The sequence below is a fragment of the Colletotrichum scovillei genome, assembly GCF_011075155.1.
Source record: "Colletotrichum scovillei strain TJNH1 chromosome Unknown Contig00001, whole genome shotgun sequence".
NCBI lineage: Eukaryota > Fungi > Ascomycota > Sordariomycetes > Glomerellales > Glomerellaceae > Colletotrichum > Colletotrichum scovillei.
In genome coordinates, this window is record NW_023336259.1 from 3572722 (window position 1) to 3591691 (window position 18970).

The window sequence follows — 18970 nt, forward strand, 5'->3', positions numbered from 1 at the left end:
TAGCCTAGCACTCAGCGGTGCGGTGTACGTTGTTGATTGGGATCTGTTTTGCTGAAGGCACCCGGCCAGCCGTAAAGCGCTGGAACACAAATAGCCTTATACACACCCCACCGAGCCCAACGTATCATGGGCACCGAGATGACCGTATGTTACGAGAGCAGTGAATGTACTTCTCAAGTGACGGAAGGCCGCGAGAAATTTTGAATCAAGATTGTAAGTCAAAATACTGCCAGTTTTTCAGCTGTGCTATCTAATGGTTCTTGCCTACAATAGACACCTCCGAGATTGCGCAATGAGGATCAACTTGTCATTTCACCTCTTCTAAGTTACTCTCTTCCCTTGTGCCATTCGTATAGTCAGTATTCTGTGAGGTGCTGAGTTGGAGAATTTGACTGTTATGAAGGCAAAGCGACCTGGCTGGTGATATCATATTTCCTCAACTCCAGTTCAGCCCTTGACGCTTCTTGCCCGATCAAGTCCTCGATGTTCTCGGAACGAGGGGTAAACTCAACATTGAATGGCAGTGGCCGGGGTGCTGGGCTATTGTTAAAGGCGAAGATATCCACCGGTTTGTCATTTCCCTATGTATAACATCATCGTCAGACTCTTAACATCTTCTTTAGAAAAGGGAAGGATCGAGAAGAGCCGCAAAGATGAGCTCAGAAAAAACGAAGCTTATAATCGTACCTGCTCGTCAACGGACCGCATCCGGAATGCCCAAAGCAGCTCGACCATAGTGAACCATATGCCTTGCTCAGCCAGCGGCTGTCCGCTACACACGCGCCTCCCCCAGCCAAATGTGAAGATGCCCCTCTTGCTAGGGTTCGGCCGCCTTTCAGCCTCATCTAGAAATCTCTCAGGCCTCAATTCATCGGGGTTCGGGTAATCACGCGGGTTGCGGTGAATCGCCCACGTGTTGCCAAGAATGGTGGTGCCTGCAGGAATCAACATGCCGTTGTATATGTCGTCCTGGATAGGGGCGTGTGGAGGACCACCGAGGGCGATGGCAGAGCGCCATCGGAAGATCTCAGTCAGGAGAGCACGGCAGTACGGAAGGGATTCCTCGTCGTCCCAAGTTGGTGGGCGAGGTTCACCGGCAAGAACACGATCAATCTCCTCTTGGGCCTTCTTCTGGACACGCGGGAAGCCGCACATGGCGAAAATGAACACTATAATCGTCGTGGTGGTAGTATCCACACCGCCGCCTATAAGATTGCCAGTCAGGCTTGCGATTTCTTTGGGCGAAAGCTTGTGCTCCAGCTGTTCGTTCATGAGACGTTTAGAAAAACTGTCTTCGGGGAATCGGCTTCCCTCAACAGTCAGATCGTAAAAATACTTCAACAGCTTTTGTCCATCTTCCCACAGTGCTGAAGGCAATGGATATATCCATCTAGGAAGCTTGCACATCCACTGGTAAGACTCAGCCAGATGTTGTGCTGGGGTGCCTAGGCTGGCTCCTGTCTGCACGAAGGATAGGGCCAGCCGGGCTAGGCCGTCCTCTGTATCACGGATGCGACGTCCCCAGCCGATAATAGAGGCGACAGAACATGCGTACCGTTCGATAGAAGAGACGAAATTGTTATTTTCCAAGATGTCGCGGGCCAAGATCTTCGATTCATTACCTTGGAACGTCCTGTAGCCTCGCACGGCTTGGCTACCTACCGCCGAGTGCTGCTGAAGCTGTTAGACACTGTATCAACAGCATCGACGTCATGGAATACCGAGGAAATTGCTTACCGTGATTCGTCGGTGCAGTCTCCATTTATCGCCATAGACAAGATTGGTCTGGTTATTTTCAGTGTCATCGAGCATGTCGCCAGCAAGATAAGAGTCTGGGCGTGATGAATAGATGTTTGCACGCTTGTCCATGAGGTCTGACGCCGACCAGCAGTCATTCGCGATTACGGTCGGACGAGTTCCAGTCCAGACAGTAATAAGTGGGCTGTTGTAATATTTGGACCATTTCTCGAACGTCAAATATGGTTTCTCCGTAGGAACCTGTCCAATATTGCCGACAAAGGGGTACGGGAAGGGACCAGGCGGCATGCGAGACCGAAGGTATAAGACACGGCTATAAGAGGCTACGAGCCATACTAATGTGATTATGGCAATGATAGAGAGTGCAAGGCCTAAAATCGATTGCGGCATGAGCCAATGTGCTGATAGACTTTGAGTGCGATACATCGTAGAGAAAGATTGGATGAAAATTGCTGATGGTTGGAAACATGCTATACCCAGCATGAGATCCATTTATCTTCGTGTACCATGAACCATAGCTCTATCAAATTAACGACGGATCCCGCGGATACCGCTCAGTACAATTTGCATCCCAAGAAATCTAGGAACAGGCTTATCGTTCAGTGCCTACCTTACTGTTTGAGGTGCTTGGAGGGTAAGGTAGCTTCCCCCCGACCTCCGCATCTGCCAAGCTGTAATGCGGCAGGCAGCGGCCCCGCAATTGTTGAAATTCGGGGACGGGAAAGGAAGAGATCCTCGCTTGACCGAAAGTGACTACACCAATACCACCCTCAAGAGATCACCAGCTGATACCGATGGTTACGATGACTTTACCTACATATTGTGCGATATCATGGCATGAAGCAACGGGAGAATCGGCCGAGCAATCGACTGAGTATTCAGAACTTGAACCGCTCTGCACCGAGATGGTTATCGAGGATAACTATTATTAGCTATGTACGCAAATATTCTCTGCCTAGGTACTCCATGTATGCCGGGCTTCATGGCCGAGTTCACCGACCGGTTGCTGTCTGCTCAACGTTCCAATTCAGTGATAGAGACCTCGCGCGTCTGAAAACATTTACATTAGAGATTTGGTCCATCTGATTTTCACCGCTGCCGACTCTGGAACATCATCTGCGTTAGACATTCGGAAAGCAATAACGAAACATCGCAGTTATGGTCTCGTCAGCTTTGGTCGTTACGCTGCTTGCGTGCATCGCGAGCACCTGTGTCTTTTCTCTCGATGTCGCTATTATAAATAGTCTCAACGTTATGCAATCCTTCCAAAATTGTACTGTCGAGAACCTTGCCCTGTTTGCCACAATTTTGCTCTGTTCTGACCTGCAATATCGAACAGATTTTGACCTTACTCCCGATCTGGCCGGCCTCAATGTCACAATTCTTTACGTTGGTTGTGTGTTTGCAGTTCCATTTGCTGGCTTTGTGTTGGACAAGCTTGGCCGTCGGAGAGGTCTGATGGTCGGTTCAGTGATTACTCTCCTTGGAGCCATCCTCCAAGCCTCAGCGCAAGAGAGTAAGCCTTTCATCAATGTTCTCTTCGAGCACATTTGTCTTGGTTGGGCAAAGAAAAGAATAGTACTAGCAGATACCCAGAAGTGCAGCTTCTTCTCGGAAGATTCTTATTGGGTATTTCGTTCATCATTACGGGCACTGGCGCACCGTCATGGCTCATGGAGGTTGGACCACCCAAGTATCGAGAAGAAATAACAAACACCATGGTTGCTTGTTTGCCTATCACAGGCATGGTGGGTGGTATCATTTACCTGGGAGTCTATAACAAAACTTCAAATTGGGCATGGAGGGCGGGCCTAATGGTATGGACCAAGATTCCATGGTGGCTCACTCATGTGTCAGTCAGTTACTAATGTCTTATCAAGGCCGACATTGTAGGGCCCGCTATTGCCTTATTAATACTGCCTTTTGCACCAGAAAGCATTCGTTGGCTAGTAGCCAAGGATCGGGCAGATGAGGTAAAGGGCCAATACTCATCCTTGACCCAATGATGAAGATTGTAACTCTACTAAATCTATCGATGGTATAGGCCTTTGAGGTTCTCATTAAGATCAGTCAGAGGAACAGAAATGATCCCGAGATTCTGGCAGAATTTCAGCAGATCAAACAGACGGTCGAACTTGAGGTTCAGATGAGGCAAAGAGATTCTTGGAAATCTCTTGTATCTCCTGGTAAGTCAGTCTAGTCAATACGAAATCAAACTGATCAAGCGGAATATATGTGTAGCCCGCAACTTTCGCAGATTTCTGATCACTGTCTTGACAAACGTCTTCTTCCAGACCAATGGTAGCAATTTCTTGCCGTATGGATGTCTTCCCCCTGACTACTTTCAGCCCTGGAGCTTGTATTTACTGACAAGCGGACCGGCAGATACTTCTTCACTATCATCATTCGTGGGACTGGTGTGACCGACACTTTGACCCTTCTTCAGGTTAACGTCGGTCTTACAGCATGGGCTGCACTTTGCTCCATGTTTGGCGTTTGGTTCGTCTCGAAAATGGGACGAAGGTCATCTTTCTGCAAGTGTCTCTCCAGTCGAAGCTCATATTCTGGCTCAAAGCCATCATGATTCTGTCGCTAACACTATGAAATCATTCCGTTAGTGATTGGAACAACGGTAATAGCTGCATCGTTCGCTACCCTTGCCATTCTACAGCAACGAATTGAGACTACAAAAGATTCCGCAGTCGCGAAAGGGGCCGTAGCCGTATGCTTCATCTTCTACTGGGCAGCTTTTTCGTCTTGGTATGTAGCAGTCATTTTTCTTTGATTCACAGCCTGCTGACATCAATCGTCTCAATTTGAAGGATGCTATTAAACTATTCGTACCCTCCGGAGATTCTCAAGTACACCCAAAGAGCTCGCGGCGTTGGCGTCGGTCAGGCCCTTGGCTACCTTATCGGAGCAGGCATGAGCTATGCTATTCCCCTCGCTATCCAAAACATCTCATGGAGGTACTACATCATCAACTGTCTCTGGAATGTGCCCATTTTCGTCGTCATATGGTGGTTGTTCCCTGAAACGAAGGGCAAAACTCTGGAAGAAATCGAATCTATCTTCGACAGCTCAACCGCCGAACCCTCGAAACAAGTCATTGAGGTAGTGGATGATCCTTCCATGGAAGACGGTTATCAAGGGGTGAGATCAAAAGCTTCAAAGGATTCTCAGGGATGATGGATTCCGGTGTTTTGAGCTTTTGCTAGTATATCTTTCTTGCCACTTGAGCTAAAAACGTTTGTCTCGGCATACGTCCGGCGATACTCATCCTCTTGCCGTTTGTGAAGGGCTTGATCGGCTCGCGCATCTGGGCGACAGTCCGACCAGTTCAGCTACCTCGCCAGGCAATACGATCCGGTCTTGATTGATGGAGACATGCATCAGAACCGAGCGATGGCTGAGTGATACGCATAATCTTTGCCAATAGTTGGCGATTCGCGATGTTAATATCATTAGGTGCTTGAAATAGTTGATCTCCATGCTCATGGACATATGGGGGAAGGCAGAATCTCCTCATTCCTTCATTGTCGATGGCATCGGGATAAGACCTATCGGTGACAGTACTCTCCACTCTCTGAATCACAGTCATCCATGTTAGACTCAAAGAGCTTAGAGTGGTCCGGCTCGCGCTCGTGACTGAGGTCCCAGGCCGCCTTCTCGTTCGCCAGTCGCATGAGCGCGTCGTAGTCCCTACATACATGGTTCTGGCCCCAGCCGATACTCTCCGACCACGACCCTGACTCGCCCTCAAGACTGGTATCTCCTGAGCATAGGATGCTTTGTCGCAGGTACTCAATGCAGTGTGCTGTGTGGCCTAACTTGAAGGGGTCCCAGTCTGCGAACTCTTTTCGCGAGATGCCGAGCCTTGTCGTTATGATTGACTATAGGTTGGTGTCAGCTCTTTTTTATCCTTAGCAGCGAGGAATATAGCCCTGAATTGTGGCTCTCAGATGCTTACCAGGCAGTGAATCTGATGAAATACAGAGAGAACCCAGCCGCTGCGCTTGTCATCTGGGGATAACACGCCGCTGATGTCTGCTGGTGGGAACTGGATTTTGTATTCTGCGCTGTTTTCGTCTGCCACAAAATAGCCTCGACTGACTGTGATGGGGAGGTCAGCGATATCCCATGGGTAAACTAGATGACTTACTTGGATATAATTGCTGCCAGTTCTCATGTACTTCTTGCATTCTTGTAGCGTTCAGAAGCATCTGCCGATCCGCATACACGAGATCCGGCCCAAAGCCAGCCGTGTTGCCGAAAGTGACAACTTTCTGGGGAACTAATGGTAATGGCAGTGATTGTCAGCGATGTTCATGAAAAGAGGCAAGCCGGGGGGTTACATACTCACTGGCCCGTAGGGCAGTAATCCAGTTCTTGGAAGAACTCTATCATGAATGACGATTCCGCCTAGTATGATGATTCCAACTGCGAGAGCGGCTTCTCCCAATAACCTCCAGACTTGGCGTTTGGGCCCAGCCCGTCGTACTCTGAGAGTCTCATCGGTTAGACTGAGATCCTCAGACGACAAGTCAGATTCATCGCGAAAAGACTTCTGCCACTTTTCAGGCATAGCTGTGTAATTGGAATGAGGCGAGGAAACTGGGTCAAGGAATGAACGGAGAACAGCAGCTTGCGTAGTGCGAGATAGTCACGGTGAGAGATGCGAAGTAGTCTCTGTAAGACTGTCGCCCATTGTCCTCGATACAGAGATGGCATCTAGAGATAGTGATATTCATCTAACCGTTCACCTCTTTCCGGACCCATGTCGCTCTTGACCCCCGCATCTCAATGATAGACGTGTGCCGAATCCCGATCGATAAGCAACAGGATCCGGTAAGCTAGCGCATGTAAGAGGATCGAACGCCCGTCTTGGCCAACCAACATGCAGCCATTTCAGTCGTCCACAACACACAACTAAGCAACATGCGACTTCAAGCATAAATTTGACGGGCTTACTTTTGCCTGAACTGTTGCCATCTTATCAGTATCACAGCTGAAGTCCCGTCCCCTGGTGGCTCCCCAAGCTGGATGGTCCCCTCCTGATCCTCTCGATCCCACGAATAACACCTGCCGTTCCGAGCCTTGGCTCACCTTACTCAGAGCCCAACAATCATGCACAAATCCCTGCCGCCTCTAGACGCGGCGTGGGACCCGACCCTGCAGACTGACGATGGAGAGGAGTACTGCTGGACGCCGCTACAGCTCGCCGCCAGAAGCGGAGACCTGGACCAAATCCGCGCCATACTTGCCGCCGACCCGGCGGCCGTCAACGAGCCCCCGCACGGGTACTACGGACAGACGGCCGTCCAGGCTGCATGCATGCACGGCCACGAACAGGCCGTGCAGATGCTTGTCGACGCCGGCGCCGATATCCACTTTTGCGGGGGCAACAATTTCCAAAGGAACGCCTTGCAGATAGCCTGCGGGCACGGCAACGAAAGGGTCGTTGATATCCTGCTCAGCGCGGGGGCCAGAGTCGACGAGGTGTCATTGAAGCCTGTGCCGCATCCTTCGGGGTACAGGTCACCAACAACATCTTCGTCGTCGTCGGTTGTCGTGACGCGGTATAACGGAAGAACGGCACTCCAGGCAGCTGCAGAACGGGGGCACGAGCATCTCGTCAGCCGACTGCTGCAACTGGGAGCCGATGTGAATGCTCCGCCATCACCGACGGCGGGGTACACGGCACTACAAGCCGCAGCGGGGGGCGGCTACTTGGCGATAGTGAAGCTTCTTCTCCAACACGGGGCTGACATCAATGGGGCCTCGGCAAAGTACAAGGGCTACACGGCTCTTCAGGGCGCATGTCTGCGAGGCCATCTAGAGGTCGCCGACCTTCTTCTTCGGGAAGGCGCTGATGTCCATTCCGTGGGAGGAATCTACGGGGATGCAATGGCGTTACATGCAGCAGCTGAGACAGGTCGAGTGGATGTAATAGAGCGCTTGTTGGCGGCCGGTGCTGATGTGAATGCCTGTAGCTTCAAGGGACGAAGAGGGCAGACTCCGCTGCAGAGCGCTGCGGTTGGGGGTCACGATGAAGCGATGAGGGTCCTGAGAGATCACGGTGCTGTAGGAAAAACTGGAGGTGGAAGGTTCTTGTTTCCTTGAGCTGTCATGTATTGAGCAGAAGCCATGTCATTGTAACGCATGCTACTTGATCGAAGATCGATAGAACATCAACAGATCTCCATTGCCCTCCATAATCTCGAGTTGTCTCTGTCATTGACTAAGACTGCCTAATCTCCGAGTGAGATGATGTCCTCCTCCTTCACCGGGACAATGCCAGCCTTGACAGCGCGGTCTCCCAGAGAAATGATGTCCTCTTCCTTGACTGGCACGATGCCCGCCTTAACTGAGCGGTCTCCCAGAGAAATGATGTCTTCTTCCTTCACTGGCACGATACCGGCCTTCACTGCTCTATCGTCGAGGGAAATGATGTCTTCTTCCTTGACAGGAACAATTCCAGCCTTGACTGCCCTGTCGCCAAGAGAGATGATGTCCTCTTCTTTGACAGGAACGATTCCAGCTTTGACGGAGCGACGTTTGTAGCTGTCTTCAAGAGTTTCGTCCTCGTGGCGTATCTTTGCCACTCCGGCCATGGCGGTTGTGGCAAGGAGGGCGGTGAGGGCGAACGTTAGCTTCATGGTGTAGGAATTGTCTGTCCGTAAGGTGTGTAAAGTAGTTGTTGTATTATGAGTGATGATCTTTTGATCTAGTAGAGTAATGATTGAGACTAAGAAAGATGTCTTGAAAGTATCGTATGATCTACGAGACTGAAGAACTGGGACATGTGTATATAAACCAGAAGAAGTGTTCGGACAGTCAGGCCACATATTGTGCGTATCAACCTTGCTCTGGGCCTGCGAATGGATACTACCCTGTACTGATTCGAGCATAACTTGATGACTAGACATTTAGCGGAGTATAAGGCGGCCCCGAGCCGACACATTGTCGCTCATGGAGCAATCACCAGTCAGGGTTAGCCACTTCCTGGAATATGTCGTTTAGGATCATGCATATTGGCACTCACCGTTCCGCATTTGGGATCAGCTATCATTGCCTATCAACTCTGTACTTTGAATAAATACGGAGATTTAACACTAGTGCTCATTTAGTTATATTTCTCCCGAGTGAGACAATGATACATGCAGCTTACACCAAAAACCGTTGACTGTTTGGGACTTTAGTCAGTCACGTCATGTTGGCCACCATTTCATGTGCTGTCCAACCGTCAGGGATCTCAAGAAGTTGCCGGATACCCGAACCAAGAGATACCGACATTGGCCATCTGAATGAGAGACCACCAACTCTGATTATCTGGTTTTAGCCAGACTTGAAGATGCTAGCTGGAACCTCGAAGCAATCGTCGATTTCAGTTGAGTTCACCTGGTCTGTGCGGTGTTGTTGCTGGAGAAATGGAGAGTGTCGGCAGCCAATAGACGGCGTAATTCAAGAGGGGCACAGCTGAAAGCGGTAATATTTTGGATTAAGCTTCTGAGGTGAGGTGCCCAAGCAGCGCCAAGTCCACTAACGACAAACCACAGTCAACAATCCCTCTCCCCGTCACTGTTCAACCCTCCCATCAACCATGAGGCCCAACCGACTACTCCTGCAGAACGGCGTCCCGCTCGTGGCGGAAGAAATTGTCGTCCTAGGTATGCTCGGATCCATCCACTGCATTATCATGCGAGTGCAGTGCAGCGTGTGGCCGTACTCGAGCAAATCCTCATCGACAGGCTTATTCTTGATCACGGCGTGATGAAGTCTTCGCCACAAGTAGAGACAGTGATAGATGTGATAGTCTCCGCTGGGATACACCTTATCGAACTCGCCCCGCAAGACGAGCTCGGAGGGGTAGACTCTTGTATGCTCCTTGTCCTCGTACCAGGTGAAGTTGACGTACGGCTGTTCCTCGAGCATGCCTTCGAGGGCCGTCTGGTCGAAGCATTCGGGAGCGTACCAGCGCGATGCCATAACATCAAAGTGGCAGCCGAGAGCTTTAGCTTCTTGCCAAGTATCGCCGCACTGCGTGCCTGGCGCCTCGATGCCGTCAATCATGGCGACGGTTCCGGCTAATGGTTTGGCATTGTTGGGTTGTTGCGTTGCTGGCCTATGCGTAATGATTGCAACGATCGAAGCACCAATGCCGATGCCAAAGACGAGGCTCAATCCATTCAATAAGATCGTGAGGAATATGGGGGAGAGGAGCCTCGATTTGCGTCCAGATTCAGGGCCATTGTCGCTCTCGTCGAGCTCCTCCTCGATGGAGGATTTGACATCAGATGTCTGAGAAACTTGGCTGTAACTGTGTTTTGGTGCCATTGAGTTTGGAAAGAAGGGAGATGGTTGGAACTGAAGATTCTATCCTAAGAGCGAACCGAAGAGGCCCCCAGAAGAAGAATTGTTGATGGCTTAGAACCGCGGCCTCGGCATGGGAACTTCATAGTTCGCGCCATCTTTCTATTCCTGGGCATATCATTCGGATCCCACGGCGCTTGGAAATCCTTCCAATTCCATACTACTGTGTTATCGGCTTCATGCATCTCGGTCCACTCAGCTAGGTGACAGTCCGCATAGCATCCATGATCCTTCCTCCGGGCCCACGACCGACCCTGGCATGTTTGCCAAGTCACCGTGCAGATCAAGGACGGGTATTTGGACTAACCTAGTAAGCAATCATGCTAGACCCGAAAGCCATGAGCATGTATGAGACAGACGTAGACCATTCCCCCTCCTCAAGGGCATAGACAGATCCTCCCAGGTCGCGATCCCTCACATCAACATCTCCCTCAACCGGAAGTCTTCCAGCATTGGCTTTGACATTGACACTGACCACGCTGAAAATGGCGCCCAAAGAAAAATGGTGAGTCTAGGATGCTTCTTTGAAGAGAATCAAGGGCTAATACTATCATTCAGGCATAGTACACACGACGAAGAGCAGTCTCTCATGGCCGAAAACTGTGACGACGACTCAGTCTCTTCAACTACGGGATTTCGAAGCCACAAAACTTCACGATATCGCCAGCTATTCAGGCCGTCAATCTCAACCATGAAGGACTTGATTTTGGTTGCATTCGCAATCTTGGGCTTTGTTAGCCTCCTCCAGTCTCCAACAAACATCCACTCTCACTTCCACTCGGAGGGAACCGCAACACCGGACAACTTGCACGCGGCACCCGCAGTTACGTCTTGCGATTGCGGAAATTCCACCGCAGAAGCAGTCACTTTGGGCTGCAAATATGACTCCCTGGCTGCCGCTTGGCTTCCCGAGCACTGTCGGGACGACGAGCTGACGGCCGAGTTTGAGCGCTCCGGGCCCGGCCCCAACGGCGAGTGGACGTACTGGGCTGACACCGCACATGCTCAAGAGATCAGCGTTCAAGAAATTGCCAAGATGGCGGACAACCAGGCAGAGCTGCGGTTCCACATGTCTGGTCACTGGCATGTCATTCACTGCATCTTCTATTGGAGAAAGGAGCACAGGGCGCGGTTCAACGGCAAGATGGTTGAACCGCGGTCGGACAATGAGAAGCATATCAAACATTGCGGCAAGATCTTTTTGGATCCGGGGTATGGTACTGTGGCTGGGGTGGCGTTGAACACTGACATGGAGTGAGACCGAGGACTGTTTTTTGATTTTCAGCACTTCGTGAACAACGAGCGTTGATTATCACGTATGCGACATATTCTTGAGCTTGTCAAGTTCAAGACGTCCTCTTCAATATTTTTTTTAGATAGATTCGAATCAATCACAGCAAGCTCAGGATTCATGTTTTCACTGTCAAGACGTGCATCCCACACTGTTCTGGCTTATACTTGACACCGCCTAGCTTTTCCCCTCCTATATCAATAGGGCACGTCCACATACTACCCGCATATCATGATACCACACACTACATCCATTCCTCAACTCTCAACATGTTAGCTCACCAAGCATCGAAGCTTCCGTCGACTGATTTCAGGTATCAGCGGCTCAAACACGACATGATAGACGACGCCTCTGTAAAGACAAAGGGCTCTACTACCCGACAGGCAAGTCGACTTGTATTGTTATCGCTACTCGCGACAGTCACAATACTCGGAACTTTGCTTCTGATTCTACTATCCCTACACCTCCGGCTTCTGCAATCAACAACACCAAGGCAGAAACTGAGCTGCGGCAGCAGCGTCGCCGAAGCCCAGCAAGCAGGATGCACCTTTGACGCTCTCGCCAAAGCCTGGCTGCCCGCCACCTGCCCCCGCTACGGCCTAGCCGAATTCGAAGCCGGGGGCGCAACGCACAACCAATCTCGTTGGCGATACTGGCGGGACCAGGCCGGAGAAGAGGAGCTCAGCATGAAAGACCTCGCATCTCTCGGGAGGAGCGAGAAATGGTGGGGCACGGAGAGGGAACACTTGACGCACTGCGCGTGGATGCTGGTTCGAAAGGCGCGCGCATTTGCCGATGGTGGCAGGGTGGATAAGCTGACGGCGGACTTTGATCACTCCAAGCACTGTACCATGCTTCTGCTGTGGAGGGCGCTGCAGGCTGAGGGGATTGACGAGATGGATACGAGCGGAAACGTTGTGTTTGGAGGATGCTGATGCATGTCTCTCGGAGGCTAGAACCGGTTGGTAGTTTCGAGGGGAAAGTCTAATACAACTGCACGATACAGAACTTTTGCAAAGTTCATCACCTCGCATCGGTAAACTCGGCAACAAAGATGCTTGATACGTGTTACTCTTTGACAGAGTAGGCAATCTGCTACCATCTGATTGGGTTGACGTATCTGTGGTGATTGCAGAGACAACAACCTTGAAGACGGAACTCCGACCCACCATGTTGGTGCAATCAAGCATTGACTGCATGCATTAGCTCGAGAGGCAAAGCACTGCTGTCGCACTGGGGGACTTCTGTTATCGTGATATCGTTATAGACGGAAATAGTGAGAAAGTATCGAAGACGCGGGTTGGATCAAGTCTTGTGCGAGGATGAGGGGGATGAGCAGGACGAAAAGAAGAGGAGGAGGGGGCAGAGCAGAGAGTAAGAGTCGTTTTGTAGCGGCTGTTGTATTGGCACCATCGTGAACCAGATCTCACAGAGCAGGAACCTCACAACTGATGAGAACCAATTCACTCAGTTTCTCGTGAGTTCTGCATTCGATTACCTGGGATGCTTCCTGATTGATCTGACACCTCACAAGGCGTAAAATCGATATGACGACGCTTCCTCAAGCCGAATATGACGAGGACGAGCCTTTCCTCGCCGAATCACCGTACACTAGCAAGGAACGGAAACACACAAGGCTCGAATCCGTGAAAAGGTTCCTCGGTCCTTTCCTCATTGGCGTGATCGCCTCATCTATCCTATGGGCGGTGCCTCTGATCATCAACCGGACATCAGCGGTCACGAATGTCATTGCGCCAGCTGCTCCGGTTATTACAAGCTGCGGCGTGAGCCCAGACGAAGCCCGGACCAAGGGTTGTCATTTCCAGCTCTGGTCATACAGCTGGGTGCCACACAATTGCTTTGACGCCGACTTACACGACGACTTCATCAAGCTACATGACAAGGAGGGCTGGAAATACTACCGCAACAACAATAGTGAGGTAACAGCAGCAAAAAGTTCGTCTCTTAAAGAGGTCTCGCTGGATCAGGTACTTCTTGGGGAGGGCAACGGCCTGTACTCTACCTGGGGCCAGCATTACTGGCATTGCGCGTTTTATCTACGGCGCTTCTTCCGGGCCACAGGCGGCATCACCAACCGGGATCGGGACGCGCACCACAGCGTGCATTGTCAGACGTGGCTGGCGGATCCGTTTGCGCATGACTGGGGGACGGTGAATATTCACTTGAAAGTGGGATATCACGAGTGCGAAGGGGATGGGCTGCGAGTTCTGGATAGAGAACATATTGTGTAGAGCTCCTTGATGTGAAAACGGGTGTGGGGTGCCTATTCAGTCTGCTAGCACCAAATGTTACTCGTTCTGGGACACAGAAAATACTCATGAACTCCAATCTGTAATTTGATGAGCCATTCCCGCCATTGCACCTCCAATTCCGATTGACAGAATTCTGCGTACTCACTCTCTTTGTCAAACGCTTGCAATATATGTAACATGGCCTTGATGTGTCTGTGTCTGTCTCCCCCCCTCGCTCTCTGCATAGCGGGGTAGGGAAGGCAAATTCAATGGGCGACTTGTATTTGTAGTGGACATCCCCGCTGCATTGTCCCTTAACACTCACTCCCCAGTCTTCGCTGTAAACCCGTCATCATCCATCGACCACCCAACACGGAGATGATGGACCCAAAGTCTGAGTACTCTCAGCTTCAAAGTCAAGAAGCGAACGACGAAACCTCTGAAGGAGAAACCGTGTATCCAGACGTATCAGCAAGACCATACAAGCTGACTTCTCTGATCACTGTTCTACTGGTCTATTGCGCCTGTACCACGTCACTCATTCTGGCAGCCGTGGCGTTTGCTCTTACCTCACCCAACGGTGTTTTCCATCACAATGCACAATCCCGCCCTTTCCAAATCGAGGCAGTCTTTGGTCGGAGCTGGGCTCATATGTCGCTGGATCCCAAGTACGACAGCCTCTGGGAAGACGTTGAAGGAGATTCCGGTTCCATCATATTCAACCTCACGGATCCCGCCCAAGGGAACACGGGTATGAGCGCCACCATCGCCATGTAAGTGCAACCTTCCCTTCAAAGAAAAACGCACTACAACACGATACTGGCTGAGTACCAATACAGGTTTCACCAACTCCATTGTCTCTCAATATTTCGAAACGTTCTGCAAGAAGCCCATCGGGGGGTCGACCCGGGACTGGACTGGAACGACCACGATCACTGGCCGCATTGCCTCGACTATATGCGCAAGGTACCTATGACCCGAACACTGAGTCGCCATGTAGCTTTTCTGAGCTAACATGCTTCATGTAGAGCATTCTTTGCGCAGCGGATGGTACGATAGAGCAGCAGCCGATTCTGCCCAACGGTACAATCGCGCCTTTCATTGATGGCTCTCAGGATGTTCGGCATTGCGGCGATAACAGGCGCCTGATAAAGCAAATGAAGACGTACGGCAAGACTGTCACAACTAAGCCGTTCCCGTAGATGCAGCCGAAGCTGAAAGTTCATCTCATTTCATATCCAGACAGGGACCTAGGAGTAAAGAACACAACCTGCACCCTCCCTGATGCGAGATAATCTGTGAATACACCTCCCCTCCTTGTGACCATTGAGAGCCTCGACGGGACAGACACGTCGAAGCGAAAGCACTGTTACGTCATGACAAAATAATCACGAGGAGAACGATATGCCATGAGTTAATGCCAGCGCAGAATCTTGATGAAGATTTGTGCATGACTCTACCTTATCATTGATTTCGCGAGTTCGAATGACCCAAGAGTTGGCGTGGAAGATATCATGAAATTTGGGCCGGGATTACAAGGTACCACTGAGAAGAGCTGACTGTGTTCCATAGTGATTCGGCCGAGGACGCAACTGCGATTCCTTGTCCACTAGGTCTCCTTCGTCGCTATGAAAATGCTAGCTATTTGAGACGATACCTTAGACTATCGATCCCTTTCAACGGCATGGAGAAAAAAACCAGCATACAGCATTTTATGTGTTCAACCACAACTTTTCCGTTTGGTGAGTAATCGCAAGGGGAAGTACACTGCAGTAAGGACGTGAGTTTAGAGGGAGTACAGGTCCACTTTTATGCTCGATATGCAGTGGGCAGTAAGGTAGAAGAGGCCAGCAGCAGCTGCGCGGAGTCTCTGAGTAATGCCGAAGGTATTCATGCATTCCGTCTCCTCGCCATTTGACACAATAGCATCACCTCTGACCACCGACGATGGCTGAAGCCCTAGGCATTGCCTCGGCGCTAATTGCCATAGTCACGGCGACGATACAGACAAGCCAAACTCTGTTTGACACAATTCAAAGCTTTCGTAGTCACCAGCGATCGGTTCAGCAACTCTTGGATGAACTTTCGGCCCTGAAGGAGGTCCTCCAGTCCCTGGACGCTCACATCCAGATCGAGGATGACGTGAATCTAGCGTCACTCAAGACACCTCTCCTTCAATGTCGTCGAGCTTGTGCTGATTTCGATACGCTGATGACTGAGTGCACCAAGTATTCTGGGCGGCCGAGAACTAGCTTCCGAGGCTGGGTAAAAGTGAGGTATATGCAGAGCGATATACACGGCTTCACCAGTATGCTAGCGGGCTATAAATCAACGATAGCCATCGCTCTAGGTGATGCGAATCTGTCAGTCACTCGTCGAGATATCTCGTGTACTGTGCGTGCTAATGATACGAGGCAGTCGCTCTGCTACGGTCACCGTTAAGCTGCTTGGGGAATATAAGGACATGATTCACAGCACGACACAAGACCTGGAGGATCACCTCGAAGATATCAACGAGAAGTTGAGCCGTCTTGCTTCAAACAATACACCTTCATCCCCGGCAGTTACCACCGACATAGATCGGATCCAGAATGAGAGGGACAGCACGGAGGTTTGCCTCCAGATCTGTGCCAAAGTTCAAGCTCACATCGACACCATGCGCCTTCAACCGATTCCAGGCAGTCCGCCATCTCAAGGGATGTCCTGCCGGGACCTGGGGCATGCGACTGTCATGACTCTATCGACTTTGGACCACTGCAAGCAGATGATAGCTGACAACGTGTCGGAGCTGCACCGGCACCAAGATGAGAACAAGAGACGATTGGCACGAGGAACCAACGAGATTTCTCTACCCACAGAAACCGACTTTCAGAGCTTGAAGAAGGAGCTCGACAGTACTAAAGAATGTTTGGCCATATGCAATGCCGCATCACAAAGAGCAGTCAAGGGGGTCCATGTACTAGAGGACATGAGCACAGGCCATGATGGTCAGCAGTTGTTTGTCTCTACTCTGGGAGATCTCTTCAACGTGAAAGGAGCGAGCACAGGCGACAGAGGTATACAATTTGTTGGGTCGGTATCAGAAGAGGCACTGCGGATTTTCTTCCAGAGCCAAACGAAAAAATAGAGTTATCAAGGTTCATTAAACACGCCAAATCCCTTCTATGATGTCGCCGTAGATGGGCCAGAGTCTTGTGTAAAGGAGGCCGTCGTCCGTCCTGTCCCTCGAAAAGTCGTTGCAGGAGGGGTACTACGTGGCCGGTCCGTATGTGTTCGATGCGAAACTACCATTTTTCCAAGTTCCTGGACAGACCCCTCGCTCCAAGCCCCCACGCATTGGAACGAGCTGTCGCCGCTCTCAACGTTCTTGGCATCATACAAGTGATTTTTCGTAGACACCAGGAGCTGTATACCATTTGCCCCGACCTTCAAGTGCTCGAGCTTATGTGTTGGGAGAGTGTTGTTGTCGCGCATGGTTTCGCGAGAGTGATCGTCATCGTTTGCCATGTCGACGGCAAGGTCCTCGCTGGTGGAAGGAGCAACGGTTTCGTTCATTGGTGTGTCGAAATGCTGATCGGAGAGTATAGATGACAGAATTGCTCGATTGCTATATGTCCTCTATCTCCTGCGAATAGTCCTGGGACAAGAATGATTCAAATTCAAATGGGCTGTTGCCCGGTGGATGCTATGAGTGTGGACGAAATTACCCCGCACGGAGTCAGCCTGCGCGATGTCTGCCTATCCGCCCCGCGCTTGATGCTCGGATGATGGGCAGCGGTATCCACTTCTGGTCGTCATGGTCGGCATAGTGTTTATTCTTGGAGGACGGGTACTGGCAGTGTGATGGTTTCATCGAGACAAATGTATATGTTGGCTGAGCGGTATCTTTCGGTGCTAAATTTTTCAAGTCAATCCGGATGTGAAGCAATCTACAGACCAGATCTAGTTCGACAGCTGTTGTATACACGGTCCCATAGAAACCTCTGGAAAGTGCGACCGTCGGGAGGTCGGCCATCTAACAGTAGTCAAAGGCGACGTTTCTCGACTGCTATGGCTTCAACATTGATCTTGAAACAGCACTCATTCAACTGCTTATTGCTGCGACCCCTCCCCCCCCCTCCTCCCTTAAAACCTTCCCTTCTCCTGTGCCCGTTTTTAACTTCAGCTCATTCGCATTTTGTCTTTACACTGTATTCTCACGAACATCCTAAGTAGCCTAATTCCGTAACCCAAGCCGACCCTTATAAATAATCAAGGTACTGATACGCGTTTCCATGGAGCCGTCTGCCAACCGTCAATCGCCTGGCCGCACCAATTGAATCGTTCCTCCTCCTTTCCGACGAGAGCGAAGAGAATTTACAGGCATAGCGTACCTTTACACAGCTGTTGGTGTCAAAGCCCTCCCAAAAAGTATCCTCGAGTGTAAGATGGTATGGCATTAGTAGGATATTGAGCTTCGCAAGATTGGCCGACAACTGAAGCAGCAGATACGTAAAATAGGTGCGAACATTATCGACCTTGTAGAACTAGCACCTAGAGGTGAGAGACAAAAGCTCAACCAAGACCTTCTTTCCCGAGATAATTCCCTTGTCAGACGTGGAGGGAAACGAGGAGACGTATATAGTTCTCCAGTACCTGCTCCAACGGCTGACCGCGTATCGAAAAGCGTAGGTAGACAAAGAGTAGAGATAGCCGATGCGTCCGTCAAAGCAATGATCAAGACATACTATCACATCCAGTCTAGACAAGAGCGGAGCCAGTCGAGGGTTTTTATCTTACTTCTATCGTTTTAAATGTGGGTGAGCATTAATCGCGCCCATATTTTCAGTATACCCAACGCATCTTAAACCTTCAATCATATGCTCAGTCCCAAATACGTTTTCAGGCGAGTTTCCTTGCTCAATAATGACCCGTTCACTGGTAGACTTGGGCTTACCAAATTGATCTGGCCAGTCCTGTTGCCCAAATACGCGAGCCAATCCCTTCTCAGATGACAATTGTAAACTATCGCTGGACGTATACCAAGGCAAACCATCTATTTCGAAACTTGTTTGCACGTCAGTGACACAGAGAACATGTACTAGCAAAAGACAGCAAATCTAACATAAGCCGCGACCCCACTAATCCCACCAACCCCGCCATCCCCGCCATCCCCACCAAAAACCACCAAAAAACATGCACCGTCACCAACCGCAACAAAACTCACTATATCTTCATCGAAAAGATCAAAAACATACAACACCAGGTATTCGCTGGTCGTCACCGACCCAACTACTAATCCGGCCCTCATTGGCTT

General features: G+C 50.5%; 8 protein-coding genes across 8 annotated transcripts; 4 read left to right on the forward strand and 4 right to left on the reverse strand.

The window, feature by feature from the left end:
- Positions 1-395: 395 nt before the first annotated feature.
- On the reverse strand, positions 396-1869 carry HER10_EVM0009039 (cytochrome p450; the record flags this gene model as incomplete). Its single annotated transcript, XM_035478541.1, has 3 exons — positions 396-581; positions 688-1671; positions 1738-1869. The coding sequence occupies 3 exons, from the start codon at positions 1867-1869 to the stop codon at positions 396-398; spliced, it is 1302 nt and encodes a 433-aa protein (XP_035338710.1).
- Positions 1870-3503: 1634 nt separating this feature from the next.
- HER10_EVM0008694 (uncharacterized protein) lies at positions 3504-4947 on the forward strand (the record flags this gene model as incomplete). The annotated part of the gene is made up of 5 exons (XM_035478206.1): positions 3504-3575; positions 3639-3731; positions 3803-3944; positions 4377-4518; positions 4581-4947. The coding sequence occupies 5 exons, from the start codon at positions 3504-3506 to the stop codon at positions 4945-4947; spliced, it is 816 nt and encodes a 271-aa protein (XP_035338675.1).
- Positions 4948-5318: 371 nt separating this feature from the next.
- HER10_EVM0008408 (uncharacterized protein) lies at positions 5319-5960 on the reverse strand (the record flags this gene model as incomplete). Its single annotated transcript, XM_035477931.1, has 3 exons — positions 5319-5612; positions 5729-5871; positions 5921-5960. The coding sequence occupies 3 exons, from the start codon at positions 5958-5960 to the stop codon at positions 5319-5321; spliced, it is 477 nt and encodes a 158-aa protein (XP_035338655.1).
- A 925-nt stretch (positions 5961-6885) lies between these two features.
- On the forward strand, positions 6886-7881 carry HER10_EVM0012315 (uncharacterized protein; the record flags this gene model as incomplete). Its single annotated transcript, XM_035481712.1, has 1 exon — positions 6886-7881. The coding sequence occupies one exon, from the start codon at positions 6886-6888 to the stop codon at positions 7879-7881; it is 996 nt and encodes a 331-aa protein (XP_035338994.1).
- A 128-nt stretch (positions 7882-8009) lies between these two features.
- Positions 8010-8813, reverse strand: HER10_EVM0006766 (uncharacterized protein; the record flags this gene model as incomplete). Its single annotated transcript, XM_035476343.1, has 2 exons — positions 8010-8431; positions 8804-8813. 2 exons carry the CDS (start codon positions 8811-8813, stop codon positions 8010-8012), a joined length of 432 nt encoding a protein of 143 aa, XP_035338487.1.
- Positions 8814-9336: 523 nt separating this feature from the next.
- Positions 9337-10095, reverse strand: HER10_EVM0008252 (uncharacterized protein; the record flags this gene model as incomplete). Its single annotated transcript, XM_035477781.1, has 1 exon — positions 9337-10095. The coding sequence occupies one exon, from the start codon at positions 10093-10095 to the stop codon at positions 9337-9339; it is 759 nt and encodes a 252-aa protein (XP_035338634.1).
- Positions 10096-10720: 625 nt separating this feature from the next.
- HER10_EVM0009431 (uncharacterized protein) lies at positions 10721-11389 on the forward strand (the record flags this gene model as incomplete). The annotated part of the gene is made up of 1 exon (XM_035478918.1): positions 10721-11389. The coding sequence occupies one exon, from the start codon at positions 10721-10723 to the stop codon at positions 11387-11389; it is 669 nt and encodes a 222-aa protein (XP_035338744.1).
- Positions 11390-15621: 4232 nt separating this feature from the next.
- On the forward strand, positions 15622-17356 carry HER10_EVM0006363 (uncharacterized protein; the record flags this gene model as incomplete). The annotated part of the gene is made up of 2 exons (XM_035475950.1): positions 15622-16037; positions 16093-17356. 2 exons carry the CDS (start codon positions 15622-15624, stop codon positions 16799-16801), a joined length of 1125 nt encoding a protein of 374 aa, XP_035338439.1. The 3' UTR covers positions 16802-17356.
- Positions 17357-18970: the final 1614 nt, after the last annotated feature.